We start from the raw sequence: 19,427 nt of genomic DNA, 5'->3' as shown, positions 1-19,427 counted from the left end.
TAACAAGGAGGTTAGATATGCCATTTTAATAGGCAAGCTGAACCCTGGAGAGATATAATAGGCTTATATTCATTGAACACTCACAAGAATCGCACTTACTTCAAATATAGATAATGTTAAAAATGAAGCGTTCGGTGAGGTTGTTTGGATTGGAGATTTTAATTTGCTACAAAACTCAAAAATAGGCAAACATCCCCTAAACATATAAGCAAGTGGGCCCCTGTCATGATCTCCCAAATCGAATTTTGCAGCGGTTACCCTCCTAGATACTTGGGAGGGAGATGCATCCAGAAGACAAAAAATACTTCCTGTGCTCAGAGCATATTCCAGGTTAGATATCCCGTAGGGCACTAGTTCAATGTTCACCAAACCAGTAAAATAGATATAGGGATTATCACAATTTCATATCTTGTTCCATTAAATTGGGGAGGAGTACGCAGATGTAAACCATGCTTGTGCTTCGACCCCATGACAATAAAAGGTAGACTTTACGAACAAGAAATAAAGGAGCAGATTTTGGAGTCTTTTACAATCATGCGGAGGCTACCTCCACCTGTGTTAACTGGAACACTTTCAAAGCAGTTCTACATAGTAAGTTGATAGCAATGCAAGTGTGCAAACGCGACAAATGGTCACTCACAAAAATCAATCTTGAGGCAGGGCTGAAAGCAAAGGAATGCCAGTATAAAGAGAAAATTTACTTGTGGCACTGCGGGAGGTGGCAGGACTATGAAGCAAGATTGAACTATTACTGTCCGAGTGCTCAGAAATATTGCTTGTGCACCTTAAACAAGTCCTATGAGAAAGCTAATAGAGCAGACAAACTTTTGGCAGCTGACTTGGGACAAGCTCAATTGAAAAAGTAGACTAGCAAGAGTGCAAAGGAGGGACGGACCATGTCGGGCTCTAAGAATTCAAAGTGAGGTGCTATTTCATGCCTTCTTCAGTGATCTCCACACTATCCAATGCCCAGAGCCTCAACAGATTTTAGATTTTCTACAACATATCCAGTTGCCTATGCTAATATGAGAAATTAGATAGGAACCAGATAGGGTGATATCTATTGGTAAGGTAGAAGAACAAGTTAATTACCTTTGGTAATGATTTATCTGGTAGAGACATATTCTAGCTGCAGATTCCTTACCTTAGAATTTCCCCCAGGTATCAGGCTGGATCCAGAGATTTTTCTTCTAATAGTACCCTTGCACATTGTTAGGAGGCGTCAGTCGACTCCGCGCGCATCGTGATGATGTCGGGAGTAATATATAGATGCTGCCTCTTTGCAGTGACGTCAGTTTCTTTTCACGACTTTCCACGCAAAAGCGCAGAGCTATGAAGAACACTGAAAATGGTGAAAATGTTGCGGCAGAGCTAAGGCCCTGAATAGGGAATCCCTGTCCCTAGAAATCAGTTCGCAAGCAGGGAGGATGGGTGGGACAGTAAGGAATCTGAAATTAGAATATGTCACTATGAGATAAGTGGTTACCGAAGGTAAGTAACTTGTTCATCTGATAGAGACTTCTAGTTGTAGATTCCTTACCTTAGAACAGAAACCCAATCAATGCCATCATCGGTAGGGGGCTGCGAACCAAGATCATACTAGAAAGTCCAGCAGGACCGAACAACCAAAGTAGCCATCCCTGCAGACCTGACTGTCCAGGCAGTAATGTTTAGTAAACGTGCGCAGGGTTGCCCACGTTGCTGCCTGGCAGATATCCAGGACAGGAACTCCTCATGCTAACGCTGTAGTAGTAACAGTTGCTCTGGTGGAATGAGCGCAAAAGCCCTCAAGGGGTTTCTTTTTTGCCAAAGGCTAGCACATTTTGATGCAAGGAAGTACCCATCATGAGATGGTATGCTTTTGCTCCGTCTTCCCTTGCTTTGCACCCACATATCCAACAAAGAGTTGTAGTCCCCCTGGAACCATTAGTGCAATTGAGGTAGAATGGCAACGCTCTTTTTAGATCCAGGCAGTGGAGTCTCTCCTCTTCATGAGAAGGATGAGGAGGTGTGTAAAAAGTAGGCAAAGTAATGGACTGGCCTACATGAAAAGGTGTAACTACTTTGGGAAGGAATGAGGCCCTGGTGTGTAACACCACTTTGTCAGGGTGCACAGATAAAAATGGGAACTTTGAAGAAAGAGCCTGAAGCTCACTCACTCTGCGAGTAGAGGTGATTGCAACAAGAAAAACAGTTTTGAAAGTAAGGAGCCGTAAGTGACAATTATGTAACAGCTCAAAAGGATCACACATCAAGTAAGTAAGGACAAGATGAAGGTCCCACTGAGGCATGATAAACGGAGCGGGAGGAAACAAATGAGTGAGACCCTTGAGGAATCTACCAACAATAGGAGACTTAAAAAGGGAAGGTTGATCAGGCAATCTAATAAAAGCTGAGATAGCCGATAAGCAAACTTTAAAAAGGTGCCTAAAGCAGAGCGCTGCTGGGTGAAAGAAAGAATGAACAAAAGAACCTCAGAGAGAGGAGTAGAGAAGGGATCAACAGACTTGTTGATACACCATGTCACAAATGTATGCCAACAACAGGCATATACCATTTTGGTGGAGGGACGCCTGGCTGCCAAGACAACATCACAGACTTAGGGTGGAAGGTCAAAAGCAGTCAACTATCACCACTCAATCTCCACGCATGAAGGCGAAGACTGGACAGGTTCGGGCGGAGAACAATCACCTGCTGCTGCGACAGAAGATCCTCCCAAAGGGGAAGTCTGAGTGGAGGATTGGTGGCCATGCTCAGTAGCTCTGGATACCATACTCTCCGTGCCCAGTCCAGAGCCACCAAAATTACTTGGGCCCAGTTGTTCTTGATCTTCTTCAGAACTCTGGGCAGACGTGATATAGGCGGCAAGGAGGCCGGAGTTCTACTCAAGACAAAGTGTCGCTGAGGGAGTGCCCCCTTCGAAACTCCAAAAAACAGCTGACATTGCGAGTTCTCTGAGGAGGCGAACAGATCTAACCAAGGCTCTGCCCACTGCTGAAAAAGTCCTTGTGCCACCTCCGGATGGAGATGCCATTTGTGATCGGCTATGCATCGACGGCTGAGTTTGTCTGATCTGGAATTCTGAGAGACCCCTACATGTGAACCAATGACCTGATGTGCTAGCCGTGTCCCGAGGTGCAGAGCCTCCTGACAAAGGGTCCAGGACCCCACTCCGCCCTGTTTGTTGCAGTACCACATGGCGGTGGTGCTGTCTGTGCATACTTTCACCACTTTCCCTTTGAGAGAGGGAAGGAATGCTTTCAATGCAAGACTGATCACCTGGAGCTCCACATCAATCTTTTGGAGTCCAGACCCCAGCAGAGACCAGAGACCTCTGATCTCTGTCGCTCCCATCAGGCCGCCCAATCCCAGGAGTGACGCTTCCGTCACTACTGCCAGATCTTGTTGGGGAAGGGAGAGGGATCTGTGGTTGACCCAATCCTGATTCAAAAGTCACCACTGCAGGTCTTTCGCAGTTCCCTCCGAGATCTGGACCATGTTGGAGAAATTTCCCTGATGCTGTGCCCACTGGAACTTTGAGTCCCACTGCAGAGCCCACATATGCCATGTGGCATGTGTCACTAGGAGGATGCAGGAGGCCATGAGCCTCAGCAGCCTCAGTCATTCTCTCTGAAACCCAGGATAGAGGCTAAAATATCAGAATCACAGCCTTAATATCCTGGACTCACTTTTCGGGAGGATAGGTCCGAAACTGCACTGTGTCCAGAACAGCTCTGATGAAGAGGAGTTTGAGAGGGAGTCCGGTGTGACTTCAACATGTTTATAGTGAACCCCAGCGTGTGTAGGAGGTTCGCCATAGTCTGAAGGTGGGAGTTGACTTTCTGGGGCTTGTCTGCCTTCAACAGCCAGTTACCGAGGTAGGGGGAAGACTGAAACCCCTAACCTGCACAGATGAGCTGCAACCACCGCCATCACTTTTGTGAACACTCATGGAGCACTGGTAAGGCCAAGGGGAAGCACAGTAAATTGGAAGTGCTCATGACCTACTACAAATCGTAGGTAACGTCTGTGGACAGGCAACACAGGGATATGGAAGTAAGCATCCTGCAAGTCCAACACTACCACCCAGTCTCATGGGTCCAAGGCAGACAGGACTTGAGCCTGGATGAGCATTCTGAACCTCTCCTTTTTGAGGGAGAGATGGAGGGCCCGAAGTTCTAGGATAGGACGTAAGCCCTTGCCCTTTTTGAGCACCAGAAAGTAGCGGTAATAACAACCACAACCTACTTATGGTGCAGGGACCCTCTCTATTGCTCCCTTAGACAAGTGAGCTGTGACTTCCTCGCAGAGAAGTGCCAGATGATCCTCCGATAGATGGCCGTAGGATGGAGGCATGGCCGGAGGAGCAGTCTCGAAGGGGAGGGAGTAGCCCCTTGGGATGATCTGCAAAACCCACCTGTCCATGGTGGATTCCCAGTAGGGCAGGTGATGGCGAATCCTGTCGCTAACTGGTCTGGAATGGGGGGGGGGGGACAGACTAGGAATGCTTGGAGGCTGCAGCAGGGGTGGACTGGGCCGACCTCTGGTTCCCTGTCCCACAAGCTCATGGGATTCCGCGTCCCTGGCCATGCAGTGGATGAACACCATGGGTGGCACAGTGGCTGGGAAAGGGACGCAACAAGGAGTCCCTTCCATAGTCACCAAAGGGGCGAGAGGTGGACTGCTGGGGACGAGGGGCAGCCAAAAGGCTGAGGGACCGAGCCATAGCCCAGAGTCCTTGAACCTCTCAAGTGCTGAGTCTGCCTTGTCTCCAAAGAGACGGGTGCCATCAAAGGACATGTCCATAAGGGTCTATTGGACATCCCCTGAGAAATCAGACATCCTCAACCAGGCAAGGTGCCTCAAGGCCACCGTCGACACAACCGATCTACCCAGAGAGTCGGTGGTGTCCAGCTCACAACGAATAGTGAACTTCGCTGCGTCTCTCCCATCAGCAACTGCTTTGGAGATGATAGTCTGGGCGTCCTCCGGTATCTGCGGCAAGACATGCGTGACCGTATCCCACAGGGAGTGAGTATAATGGCCCAATAGGCATGCGATGTTAACTGACCGCAACGCCAAACTAGAGGAAGAAAACATCTTCTTCCCAAGTTGGACCAGTCTCTTTGATTCCTGATCCGGAGGTGTGGAAGGGAATGCACCAGATGACGAGGATGCCTGGATAAAAAGGCTCTCAGGCGTGGGGTGTTGGGAGAGGATTTTAGGGTTATTTCAGGTGGGCCGATGGTGGGGAGCGATTGTCTTCTTCACAGAAGCCCCGGTGTCGGGTCTGGACCAAGTACCCAGAAGGACATCAGTGAGGGCTTCATTGAAAGGAAATAGATGCTCAGGTGTGGGAGCCCTTGGCTGAAGCACCTCCCTCAGGAGATTAGATCTGACTTCAACAGTAGGCAGTTCGAAGCCAAGGACCTCAGCCGTCCTACTAACCACCATAAAATAAGTGGCTCCCTCCGCTGTAGCCACGGTAGGAGAAAGCATGCCAGTGTCTGGAGAAGTATCCAGACAACTTGCCTCGCCCAATTCCTGTGCCCAGTCCATGTTAGGGTCATACTGTTATTCATAAGGGTCCAGGGACCCCTCCAATCCTTCCCTGTATTAATACCCATATGAATAAACGTCTGAATCCAACCTGGGGTGAATAGACCCCATCAAACAAGGCTGCAGCATCGGCCGATGCTGCTCCGACTTCGAGTCGTCGGGGATTAGGATCAGGTCGAAGTCGATTGTGGGAACAACCGATGTCGGGAGCATTGGCAGTTGAACCAGCGCCAGGGAAGGTCTCAAAAGTACGACTGGCGTTGGTATGGATCCAGTAGTGGATCTGGAGACTGCCTCAGTGGCTGCGGCCGGAGCTTCCAGCGCAGAACCCGAAGGGCCCCAAGTCAAAATCCCAGGGCCCGAAGGCACCAAAGGGGGGCCGGGCTGCCCAAAAATGAGATGAATGGCCTCATAAAATTCTTTCAATTGGGCAGGGGCCGTTCCGGCTCCCAGAGAGTTTGGGGTGGGGGGGCGTGGAGCGGACCCAGAATTAGGCTCTGAGGACTGAGGCCTTGAGCGTGGACGCTCCTCCCATGTTGCATCAGCCGAGCAACGGGGTGAAGTCGAAGGATGGCTAGCCTTCTTCGACTTCTTCTTCTTACCTGAGTGACCCTAAGGCTTAGAAGACGATAAGTGGTGGTGACTCCACGAGCGGTCTCGGGACCGTCCTCTCAAGCGAGACCGGGATAGATGCGGAGTTGAGCACCAGGCCACGATAAACTTGAGAGAGTGTTCCCTCAAGGACTTTGGGTGCATGGCCCAGCATACGGAGTACAACTTCGGGTCATGGTCACGCTCCAGGCACCACTAACAGACCCGGTGTGGATCTGTCACCGACATCATGCGGTGGCAAGCCTTGAAACCGGTCTTCGGGGACATCCTTGACGCATCAAAAATGTCACCAAAAACTCCACAAAAGTGCCAAAGTCCGTCAAAAATTGACTTAGGATAGCTCTCTCCAGATCAGCGCGTGGCGCGGAAAGAAAAGAACAGACGTCACAGGGCAGAGGCAGAGTCTACATAAGACTCCTGACGTCATTACAGTGACTACGATGCCAACGATGCCCCCGGAGTGGACCGACGCCACCCAACGATGAGCAAGAATAGAAAAATCTCCAGATCCAGTCTGAAATTCTAAAGGTAAGGAATCTGCAACTAGAAGTCTCTATCAGATACAGTCATTAAAAAACTCCCACCTGATAACTCATCGGGCCCTGATGGCTTCATCAATGCATTTTTGATTGCTTCTTACCCCTCTCAGCCAACTTCATTATATAGCTCATTGCAGGAAACCGGTAAAATTGAGGAAACAATGGGGGAAGCTGATATAACATCTATTCATTAAGCAGGAAAGCCCTCTGTTTTATGCTCTTCATATAGACTCATTTGTCTACTTAATGCTGATTTCTAAATCTATATGAAGATCCTAACTGGCAGTCTGTCGAAGTGTATGCCATTCTTGGTGAACTCTGATCATTCCAGCCTTGTCAAGAATCAAAAAACTTGATAATATCTGGTGAGTTCTTCACCTTGTAGAGAAATGTAACAGGTGGGCCATACCACTACTGATCCTTGCATTGGATGCTAAATGGACCTTTCTCTGACAAGTACATGACAAAATAGGAATATGTCCTCAAATGCAACGGTATATATAATCTTAGTATACAACACCATTGGCTAGTGTTGTGATCAATGGAGAGGCTTCCAGATTAACCTCTCTAAAGGAGATGACAGGGATTCACTTTAGTCAATCCACTAAACTTACGCTTGAGGCTTTGACTATATATCAGTAGTCTAGGGACAGCATAACATACTTGGTCTTTCACGTAAAACCTACTCTGGGTACACCATACAAAACTAACTACCCACACCTCCCGGAGACCATTAAAAATCACATACGTAGATGAACCCCCCTCTTCAGCTTGTGGATGGGGAGGAAGGCTGTGTCACAAATAAATGTTCTACTAAGGTTGTTGTAGTACTTCCGAGATCTCTTGGGAGCAATCCTGAAATCAGATCTAACAACGATATAGAAGGAATGTGAAAAAATGTTTCTGGCTCAAGAACATACCAAATATACAGAGGAAGGTCCTCCAGAGTAGAAGAGGGTTAGGGAGATTGGGTCTCCTGGGCAAAGATAAATGTTACAGGGCTCAAAAATTAAGGGTGGTTTTTGAGTGGTGACTCAGAGAAACCAAGGGCATACATGGAGTGGAAAATACAGGAAGGGTCCATATGAGAAGTAATGTGGGTGCTGAGGTGAGCACACCCAGAGGTATCCTGTCTTCGACGTACTTAGACCTACATTCGAAGCATGGAGCACCGTAACTAAAATGGGGAGTTACTCCATTTCCCTTCCCTTTTACTTCACCACATGGTAATTTAGATTTCGCACCAGGATCTGATGAAAGACAGTTTACAGGTTGGAAGAGAGACGACTATTTAATACTGAAAGACCTGTTAAAAAAAACAGAAAATAAAGTTCTTCTCAGAATGCAAACAGGAATTTAGCCTGAGAGAGGACGAGCAACAGATATTTTAGGCTTTGGCAATGGGCTCAGAAACAAGAGGCTTCTAACACACAACTTAGAGTTTCAGAAGCTCTTTACTCAATACACATCCACAAAAGGGCTAACCTCATCTAGCTATAGTAAACCCATCACAGCTCCTAATGAATATAAATGGTCATATATAAAAGAGTAGGGGGGAGTAGAGGGAAAAGAGATACCTTATGAAGATTGGGAATTGCTTTGGGCCATTATACCTGAGAAGGTAAATAGTGTTCAGGGCAGGGGGATTAAGCTATAATTTGATGTTCCAATGGTATAAGACACCAGGCAGGTTCAAGACTATGTTCCCTAATTGTGAGGACTGTAGCTGGAGGGGCTGTGGTATTTTGAGGACAATGTTACTTGTATGGCTGCCATGCCTGCAACTCCCAATAAACTGGAAATAACTTCTCAGTCATACTGGAGAGATGCAGCTCCCCTATCCCAGAGGATCCACTAGTAACTATACTGCAGAAGCAATCTTCACACTGGGAAGGTACCTCACTGCACACCTGAATGGTCATTCATATGCTTTTTGCGTCAAAGGAAGGAGGTTGTGGTGAATTGAAAAAAAATACAGCAGACAGGGCTAGGAGGCTATGGTCCCCTCTGGGCTAGGGAGAGGATTGCACATGGCTTGAGGGACTAGGGGTCGCACTTTGAATCCACATGGAGTCTGCCTATTTACTACATTAAGATAATAGTTTTAGCCCTCTCCTGCTGTAAGATGTTATCGTCACTGAGACTGACTCACAATTGGGGTCCTGAGTGATGGCTTGGGGTGTCAGAACAGACAATATGGTAACGTGCAACTTTGAGCTGGTGATCTTTCTACTGCTCTGCATGTGTGATGGAGGTGTTCTGCTTGTTAAAGTGAGTATGGAGTGTGATGGGAGAGGCTCATTGGCTCTTGTTGAGATTGTGTTATGTACTGAGAACTGTTTGTCTAAATTGAAAAGCTTAGCAAAAAGGTTGGTTAAAAGACACTAGTTAACCCAATCAACCACTCACTCTTCCAAACAGTATAACTTTTTTCCTTATATAATGTTCACTTCAGATTAAGTCACATCATCAAACCCATTGAAGGAAAAGGTTTCATGAGAGTGCTATCACTGCATGCTTTACTCACCTATTCCATAGTGAAGGCAGCTCCTCCTGCAGATCTGCATTCATCTCCTCGAAAACCTTTTGACTTTTTAGTAACTCTTCCTCCGCCTTGACAACAGAGATGGAAATATTGATCACTGATCTGCACATTTTAATACATTTCTGCTAAGAAGACAAGTCTCCTTACTGTACAGTACCCTACAGAGTTGTACATCTGAAAGTGGTGGCCACACATTCCCTATCTCACATTTTACTATGCAAGCATACATTGTTAAACTACACTGATCTGAAGCTGACAAAGTTAACAGGTCAATTCCACCTTTAGTCTCTTTAAAAAGATTCAGCTACAATTAAACGACCTATTAAAGTCAATGCAAGAAATGTGTAGACCTTGCCATGGAGTACAAGACCATAGCTCACTCAAGGTCCTGTTTATTTGCAAACGCATGACTCAGAGAATCTTATGATTTGTGAAAGAAGAGGAACTGCATTAAGTGTTTACTTGACTGACAATCTAGTGCCCCTGTTAATTTCTGGTAAAGCTGGACTCTGAATTTTAGAATTTGAGGTAGCTGGTTGGGAGTCCCTGGGAGCGTTCCACTTTTGGGCGTAGCGGCGTGGTGGTCTAAAGCAGCTGCCTACAGTGAGTAGCACCCTTGACATTGTGGAGCAGCAGCTGGTCATCCACAGTGCTCCTCCAATGACACAGTGTGTTCCTCTGATCCTTCTCACACGCAAGGGGACAATCACTCAGGTTCCAATGCTTTAATCGGGACTCTGACACTCACAAGTCACTATGGCGTCCCTGCTCAGCATCGATAAAACCAAGTAACAACTCTTGTTCTTCACAGTGGCCCTCACTAGCATACAGGTTTGTGGACTTTACTCTGTACACGAATGATGGAGTGATCGGCATGGCAGTAATATAATTTTTACTACAAAGCCCCCGGCATATGGAATAGCCAACTTTACTCTACACACTTGCAATGGCTTGATCAGTGCAGCAACAGCTAGCAACACAGCAGCCCCTTCTGGTATACGGGGTCACTGACTTCAATCTGCACACAGGCGATGGCCCAATCTGCCTCTTCCTCACACTTCGCGATGGGGATGCACTCACCAGGATCCCCCAGTAGACCTCTCTCCCTCAGAGCGCTCTCCTCTTCCTCACAGGGTAACTGGTCTTCACAAGTAGGCAGGTTCCGGTGCTCCAGGCTCTAGGGCAGGAGATCTTGTCTTGCTGATGTCATCTCATCCAACTGGGAGACTGGCAGACTATTTCCCAGCTCTGGTCACAGGCAAAAGTCTTGCAGAGATTTTCTTCCTCACAAAGCCTGACTGGCAGCTTGACAGCTAACAATTTTGGGGGGCTCAATCACTCCTTCGTATAGTCGATTTGCCTGAGACTTTGAAGTTTGCTTTGAAGGTTAGCTCCCTTTTGAAGTGCCCATTACTCTGCCCTTTCCTCCAGGAAGCAGTCTACCACAGCAGTAATGACTCCAAATATGATAGCTCACATCACAGCCCCTGGGAATGACTAGAGGTTCACACCAAAAGATCAGCCACAGTGATATTTGTATCAAAAGGTAACTCCAGGGCCCTAGCCCTACTCTTTATGATTCTCTTATCAGCCTAATCTCCTTCCTTAGATTTGCCCAGGCCCCTTTCCGGTGACTTCTCTCAGAATCAAAGAGCATCCTTTGAAATGTACCAAAGAGCCTGGCTCTTACTTCCTCCAGTGTGGGTCCCACCCAGCTCTAAAAAAATGGAGCATCCCCAAATCTGTCTGGGGGAGGTGGATCCTCTACCTCCTCATGCTCCTTCAGTCAGTGCTGGGTCTCTGAAAATGGAACGGAGAGTCTTCCATGTATTGTACCACTCAAAAGGCACACACACATACACAGCACACACAAGTAACCACAAGTGCTCCTCACTGAACTATATACTAACTTAATGTAGGCCAAGGGTGAGTTAAGTACAAAGCAGTGGAACTTTATATAAGTAGGCCTGTAGGCCTTATTGCAGTGCCTTGTTATAAAACACCCCAAGAAAGTGCCACCTCGAAACAACCTTTATCCCAAGTTTTTTCTAAAGTGTTCAATAAAAGCGTAGCTGTGGCTGCTGAACTCCGTGTTGGGCACACAAAGTCTACCAATCAGTGAGTGCCGCTAAACCACAGTGTTAAAAGGACTGCACAATATTCATTTTGATTCGTTTTGCTTGAAAAAAGGTTACTATATCTAGTAGGCTGAGTAGCAAGTAATGAGTGAACAAGTGATTTCTCCTTGTATTCTCAGACCTACTGATGTAAAGCTATGGGGCTATTGTGACTCCTAACGTAGGCAAATATCTTTGCACCAGCATCAAATTAAATGTTGGTACCACACTTGGTCATTATATAGGAAAATCCCAGGTGGCCTTAAATGTAAATTTTTCATGTCGTTTTGATATCACCATACTCGTCGAAATCTATTGAAAGGTTCTTCAGATCATAAGGTCTGAAATACAACCACCCATACATTTGTTATCAATCGGAACACAGACTTCAATGATAAATACCTGATCTTTCTGGTGTAATTTTAAATGAGGGAGAAATGGGTCTTGTTAGCCCAATATTTTAAGTCCACCTTTCTGTGTCCGAGGTTCTTTACCCCTCTAAGAATCTTCTCACTAATAGCATTCTAGGTAGGAATGTACTGGTAGGGCAGACAAAAGTACTACGGTTAAAAGGTACACGAAGGTATGCTGCCCTATCTAGGCTACGCATACCAAAAGCCTCGGCGTAGGAGCAATGTTGCAGCTGTGACTTCATTTTTTCCTACCTTAGATACAAAAGTTTGCATTTTATTGGATATTTACTGGAGGTTTGATTTAATTTCCTCCGAATGCATTCGAGCACACCAGGGCAACAGTAATATTGGGTACGGTAATTGGTTTAGACAGTGTGTATTTCTTTAGTTGGGAAAGTGTGGTGAGGATGCACCCAACTAGGAGGCCCAACGGCTAGGGGCACAGGGTGGAGGCGGTAGAAACGCAGAACAAGTGTTACGGTCAAAACTTAAAGTATTAGGAAGTCAATGGTCTTGCAAAAGTATTGGACTGTCTTCATGTTTTTTTATGCTGAGGAGAAATAACTTTACCCTGAAAATACAGCATTACACCCAAGCGAACACATTGTCAACCCTAGCCTTATTCACCTGGTTACTAAATTGCTCGCAAGTATTTTTCCTGAGAAAGATTCCACTGTGCTCCTCCTGAAAGTGGAACATTCTATGTAAACACAACTGCCGAGTATTCAGATCGCTTAAATGTGACATTTTCCTAATTTCGGTATAATAATGAGTGACATTCAACGACTATGAGTGACACTTTCTCTGGAGGGAAAGGTATAAATGTCACCCATTTGAGCAACGAGAAACTGTAAAATTCTAAAAAACTGCTGCAACGCATGAGAGATGGAACGGTACTAACCTAGTGTCCAGTGTACTTAGGCCCATGATCATAGCGCATTAAAAGTAAAGTAAGGATTGGAGAAGGCACTAGTGGCACTTACTAGTCTGCAGCGAGCAGCGCAATGAGAAGGTATTGGACTTATTTTGCCACCCATGTTGTCGCCCCACCTGCTTGGCCCCAATACTCTTACAAGCAGCTACAAAATAGTTCTGGCTCACTCTCAGTCCTGATCAGGTAAAAGTGCACCTTCTCAAGTGCCTTGTGCAAGCCTGCACACCTGTCAGGAGCACTCATACAGCTGTTTTGAGCAACTGAGCTGGCTGCCACTAGGTGTCACTGTCTGGCAGCTAATTGAAAACAGTAGTCACTCATAACAAGTCAGGAAATAGCGATATACCTCTTAGCTTTCTCTTAATTTAGTTTGTATGACAAATTACCGATCAACCGGTAATGCAGGAACCTATCTTAAATTGCGTTAGCCTGCGTTAGCCTAACATGACAAGCCTAACAGTCACTTGGCAGGACTGCATAAATGTCGGTTTGCTTCTCAGCAAGTGGAACATTTGAGAGCCAGGTGCCGACTCATTCGACTTGGCTCCAGTGAGCACAGCGCATCAGACCAAAACACGCTGTAATGAACTTAAAGCCAGGGAAGCCCAAAGCACGCCAGAGCATAATTAGGTGGTTGTGCATATTCTTCAGCAACGGAAGGTAATTTGTTTTCTGAAATAACGCCTTTGCGTTGACCCCTTTTTATGCTGCGTCCGGAGATTTTATGGCAATATCATAGGCTGCCATTATTATATAAATAGTTAAATATTAAATTGCTCTTCCAACAGCGCAGCAAAGAAGCCCTTGTGGAACATAGAAATTAATTTGGAGCCCGTTTGTTTCTGAATATGTGACCCAGACATTCCAGAATCGTTTTTTTTTTGTTGTTGCTGTTACACCTCATAATTCTCACTGCACTCTGCTTGTTTGATGGTGAGGCTTTGGGTATCTGATGATGTTGGCTAGCGGAGTTATGTAAATACTGAGCAGGGTGGGACTGAGAGATGAACCTTGAGGGACTCCGCAGATTAGATTCTTGGATTCCGAAGTGTCAAGTGGCAATGTGACTTGCTGGGTTCTTCCTGTAAGGAAGGAGGCTATCCAGTTGACGGCTAGTCCTTGGATGCCAATGTCATGCAGTCTTCTGACAAGGCTGTGGTCAGAGGCTGGATCAAAAGGTGCAGAGAGGTCAAGTAGGACAACTGCTGTGGTTTCTACATAGTCCAGTATATCATGGATGTTGTATGTGGCCACTGACCTGCTTCAGTGCTGTGGTTACTCCAAAATCCTGATTGGGTGTGGTCCAGGAGGTCGTGGATGCAAGCTGAGTGGTGAGTTGTTTGTTGATGGCCTTCTCTATCACTTTGGCTGGTTATGGGAGCAGTTGCTCAGGTTGCTAGGGTCAGCGGATGGCTTTTGAGGAGGGCGTTCACTGCTGTAGGTTTCTAGTCTTCTTTGAAGGTTGCAGATTTGGTGGAGGTTTTGATGATATGGATGAGGGTGTTGCTGACTGGCGGTCCTCCCATGCTGTAGATGTTTAATACTGATAAAGTACTGTATAATAATTTAAAGTCAGAGCTTTTTCCAGGAGTTCGGTTTTCACAAAGCACCACTTTTTTTTCTAAGTTAATCATTTTTAATTTGCTGGTCTTCATTCCACTTTGAGGTGAGTGACCAGGTGAATTAACATATAGCAAAATCCTTGGACAGGATGGAATTGAATAGTAGAAAATGAAGAAACAACACTGAATCTAGGAATGGTGAGCATATTTAAAATGCATCTTGTTTCCAGCATACCTAATCTGAATGAATCAAATGGGACAAAGGGACACGGTTTCAGCCACAGCAGCTTTAATTCTTTGGGTTTGCATCTCGACCTTTGTAAGCAGTATCCTTACTCCTCAGTAAGGCCCAGTTCACCTAAAGGACTTTAAAGGAATGCTGTACCGTTAAGTCAAACCTTTTCTCTTACAAGAAAAGACCATATTTCTAATCCTTGGACAGTAATTCCCATAGAGCTTCTAGAGGTAGCAGGCAAAGATCCCGGTGGAAGGTGAGGCTGCAATGTAAGAGAAAGAAAAATGTGTGAACCTCTTGGAAGTCTCTATGTACACTGAAAACAGTGGAAATGCAAGACTACACTAGAAACAGTGGTGGCTGCTGGAATCCTGAGGGAGCAGCAGCTTAGGCCAAAGAAGACCCAATACTAAAAGAATCAAGACAGTAGGGCCATGGTGAATCAAGGCAGCAGCCCAGAACTAGGAGATGGCAGGAAGCTCAGGCACCAACTGCATAGAGGACAAGGCTAACAAGAAAGTACGGATTAGAACCACTCCTCCAGTGATTTTTCATGGTTCATTGTATGCTTGAGTTGCACCTCCATTGTGGTGCTCAGACTGTTACTACTGTGTACTGCTGCCTTTACCAGCCTGACAGCGAAGAGCTGATCCCTAATCCAGATGCTTCAAAAGGTTTCTAAAATTACTTAAATCTTGTTTTCCTAACAAGTTAAAATGGCAAAAACTATTTTTCCTAAAATTGTGAGGCTATGTTTAATTGTTTTATCGTTTTCTGAATATACAATAAAAATGCATCAAAAGGATGGAAAGCGAAATTTACAAGGTCAAATTTCATTGTTCTTTAAATAGTTTGACCTGCTATTCTTTTCAATAGCACATACGTTATTTCATGTCATCACAAATTCAGGTTTGTTTGGAACTGTTCCCTTTAAATTTAAAGCTCAGTTACAGCTCACTGGTATCCCCTCGGGCAGGAGAAAACAATCAATCTTTTTTGTTATTTCTCTATGACACAGTCAGGAACGGTGAAATGGTGGAAGAAAGATCACCTGGGAGTAGGAAAATGTTCAATATCGCGTCAGATCATATTAACCAATTCAGCACAAAAACACAGAAACTAAAATGAAGTGTTTTAGAGAGCCCCTTAGACTACCTTAGTTTTCACAATAGCAAGTGAACATACTGTATTAACTCGTATTGAATATTGTAGTGTCCCAGTCCATTGCTTGCCCAGCAAAAAGCCAAGAATTAGTTGGAAGGGAATGGAGGACCAAAGGGTCATCAAGGACCTCTCCTTTTCTCTCCTGCATAAAAAAGCCAGGAAAACTCTGCAGCTCGAAAAGGGTGAATTAAAAAGTAAAAAGTAGGAGCATTAAAGCACAGTCGTTAAGACACATCCCTAAGCCAATCTGATTTCCACGACCAACCTTCTCCATACTGTTGCATCTCTAAGATGCGCTCTGCAGATGTTTCCTGCACTCCGTCAATATCTGCTCACTCACGTTCTCTTTCAATGTTTCAACACCCAAAGGCAATCTGAGAGCACTCATTCATTGGTCTTACCCTGAAGACACTACCTTCACCTATAGTCACATCATGAAGGGGTTTATTCACAACACAGTGAAAGTTGTGTAACTTTCCCTCACAAAACACAGTCGCTTAAGATGTTAATGTCAAGATAATAATTAAGATTTTTCAGAAGCCGCATACTCACATCACATCTCTAGAGTGGATTACGAATGATTAACACAAGACACCTACCCCTTCATATGCCTTATAAAATGTTGAAGGTCATAGAACTGCTTGGTATGAGCCAGAGCTGAAAACAGGCCCGAACAACCACCAATTTGATTATTTTTTTAAGACACAGTTCAGAGAATGGCAACATTTGTAAGAAATATCCACCCAGATTTGATTAAACGAAAAGTGAGAAACAGTGATTAATGATATACTGTGAAAGGAATCTTAGGCTTCAGGGACGTAGGTCACACTGCACTGTGCATCAAAACATTATTGGGCCACACAATAGTTGTACCAGAAGGGAATTTCTAAATAAATGATTAAAAGTTAATTAAAATGAGTGAAAAGCCTTAACAGGGAATATTGTACATATCAAAACGTGTACATACTTTCCTTGAAACAACAGACTAACATAAAGAACAAATAGTACTATGCTTCACACAAGAAATTAAGGAACCCTAATTTAGAGACTGTTATGTAGAACCTCAGAAAGAATAAGTACGACTGCCCTTCTGAAATCACACAATAATTACCAGGCTTAATCCAGCGTTCATGTCAGTAACAGAAACCTCAGCAGTAGAGGATAGCCATTGACCAAAGCGCGTCCGGGTCAGTATTAATTGTTGTCGCTTTCAGGATAAAGCTCTGTTAAACCACCAGCGAGTGGGACGCAGCCGTAATATTAAATGTAACCGTCACACAATAAATGTTAAAATGTAGTGAAATGGGGTTGATGTCGTTTTGTTCTCACTGTGGAATGTCATGGAAATTCCACATGTGGGGAGCAATCATGTCAGAAGGAGTAAACCTGTCAGGGCTTTTTGGAACTAATGCACCCATTTTAATAAACAGGATCTTCATCAAGATTATCGGTGTGAATGTGGATCATTATATTGACGACGAGCGGAATCATGCCAAACGCGTGCTGTAGGACTGAAGGAAAATGACAGCAACACTCAAGAGTTATCTGACAGTGAATAACGGTAGACTGTCAACAGACATGCCTCATAACTTCACTTAATAGCTCTCAGACTTATTCATGTATTATGGACAAGGAACTGGTGATTTAAAGAGAAAAAAATCCCAAACATCTGAGCAAGTCTTCAAAGTTATTCATTTAACACCAACTTCATGTGTAGGTGGTTGAGCGGCTAGTGCGGCTGATTTCTTACCTCTTTGCGCTGCTAACTGTAGAACAGTGTCGCTGAATGGATCAGACAGCTGCGCAGTTGATTTAGTTGCTTCTAGCACGGTCTGTAAATTGTGCTGCTGAAAGGTTCAAACCGTTGCATCTTCATGCTTCCTTTTTGGCATTTTTTAGTGCAGAATTTCCCTTGCTTTGCCATTCTGGTGCAGCTACCTACTGGTTAGCATAATGCTGGAAACTCAACAAGCTATCTCGTTGATTGTAAATATCTACATTGTCATAGAAACAGGACTGGAGGTTATGTGGGACATTTAGCTATGTAATTAGGGATATTGACAGATATATGTGTGGTTGCATGCCTTCTGCGTGTAGTGATATATCACATACACTGAGGGAATCACCTTTGGCGCATTTGGAATTTCCCAATAAACAATGGGATAAATTAGCTATGGATATATGTGGTCCATTGGGGGGTCCAGGGTTGGATGGTAAATTTGCTGTGGTCTTGATTGGTTATTCAACAGGGCCAGAAGTTTCCTTTTTGACGGAAATTAAATATTTAAATTTAATAATTTCTAGCAAAGAAATTTTCCAAAGAAGGATGTCCGAGAGAGAACGTGACTGACAGTGGGGCCCAGTTTGTTCCTGAGGAATTCGAGAAATTTTTAAAGGGTGAGGGTATCACACATCATAAGACTGCACTATATCATCCGTATGAAAATGGTCTGGTGGAGAGTTTTAATATTTTGGGGGGGTATGCAGTTAGCAGTACAAAATGGATTACATTGAAAGGGGGGGGATGTAAACAACTTTGTGGAGTTATAGAATGACACCACATTGAGTAACAGGAGAAACTCCTTTCAAATTGTTGAAAGGTAGGATACCTAGTTCTATATCAACACAGCGGTAGAGGAATGGTAATATCATTAACAAAAACAGATCATGGATAAGGTTCAACAGAAACAAAATTAATATAGGCAACATAATAATGATAGCTTACAACGAAGGTCTAGGAAAATCCAAGTTGGTTAGTATGTAAGAATGAATAAGGGTACTGGGAATCGGAAAGGAATGTCCCAATGGTCAGAGGGTATTTGAGGTCAAAGGTTGGAAGGGGATTGTGTAGAACAGGGGAAAATGGAATATTAGGAGAGTGATAAAAGGTGGAGATGTGGAACACAAGTGGTGCTTGGAAAGTCATGATCAACGTCCAGGTGGGAATGGTAAATTCCATGATCAAAGCATTCCAGCTCAGTGTGAGAAATTGGGGTCTTATAAAAGGAGTGTTCGTACAAAAAGTATGGAAAAAAAGATTTAACATTATGTATGTGGTTTCCAAGCATTTCATGAAATCCTATACAACTGAAAAATCTACCAATGGGTCTCATGTAACTTCTTCTGAATTAAGCAACAGAACAGCAATATACGTTCACTGTTTCAATGCGGGATGTTATCAAGTCAGAGGGAGGACAAACTACATTAACCATCTGCTTTTACAAGATATTATGGTTACTGCATGGAAAAAAGGCTTCCATTTCTAATCAGCGGGCTTTCTTATGTTTGACAGCACCTAGTGCATCATCAAGGAAATCCAAACCATTGCATCATCATCATAACTTTTCCTCAGAGGAGCTTCAAACTATTAAAAGTGCACTACAGGCAGCATAACTAGTTAGTTTGAACAAAGGTACCCGGTGTAGCTGGCTGCTTGATTGAGAATTTTTTTACAATCGGAGACAATATAACTGCAACCTAATGTGAGGGCCATGAAAATGTCCATCAGTCTACACATGCATCATGTAGAAACCTTGAGCCTCAAGAAATAGTGGAAATGTGCTACGATAGTTGAAATAATCATCAACTATATTCTCAGCATTAAAAAAAAGCCCTTTCTGTTCGTATATGCATCTCTAAAAGGCACTACAGGATACTTTTGGCTTCCACGTGTAGTACATGTTTGTGAGGGAATCTGCTTTGATTCTGAGTCTCATTACACAATATCTACCATCTGCACAAGTTGTA

At 44.5% G+C, this 19,427-nt stretch overlaps 1 protein-coding gene across 24 annotated transcripts in view; it reads right to left on the bottom strand.

Annotated features, from left to right (window-relative positions):
• BIN1 (bridging integrator 1) overlaps positions 1-19,427 on the bottom strand; it is a 504,923-nt gene that overhangs the window by 162,425 nt on the left and 323,071 nt on the right. For all 24 annotated transcript variants that reach the window (XM_069224571.1, XM_069224563.1, XM_069224567.1 and 21 more), the window contains one exon: positions 9,238-9,323. In XM_069224571.1, the coding sequence (XP_069080672.1) occupies positions 9,238-9,323 (86 nt within the window). The remainder of the gene's footprint in view (positions 1-9,237; positions 9,324-19,427) is intronic.

Source organism: Pleurodeles waltl, chromosome 3_1 (genome assembly GCF_031143425.1).
Source record: "Pleurodeles waltl isolate 20211129_DDA chromosome 3_1, aPleWal1.hap1.20221129, whole genome shotgun sequence".
Lineage (NCBI taxonomy): Eukaryota > Metazoa > Chordata > Amphibia > Caudata > Salamandridae > Pleurodeles > Pleurodeles waltl.
Note: the sequence above shows the minus strand (reverse complement) of the source record. Positions and strands in the feature narration are given on the sequence as shown.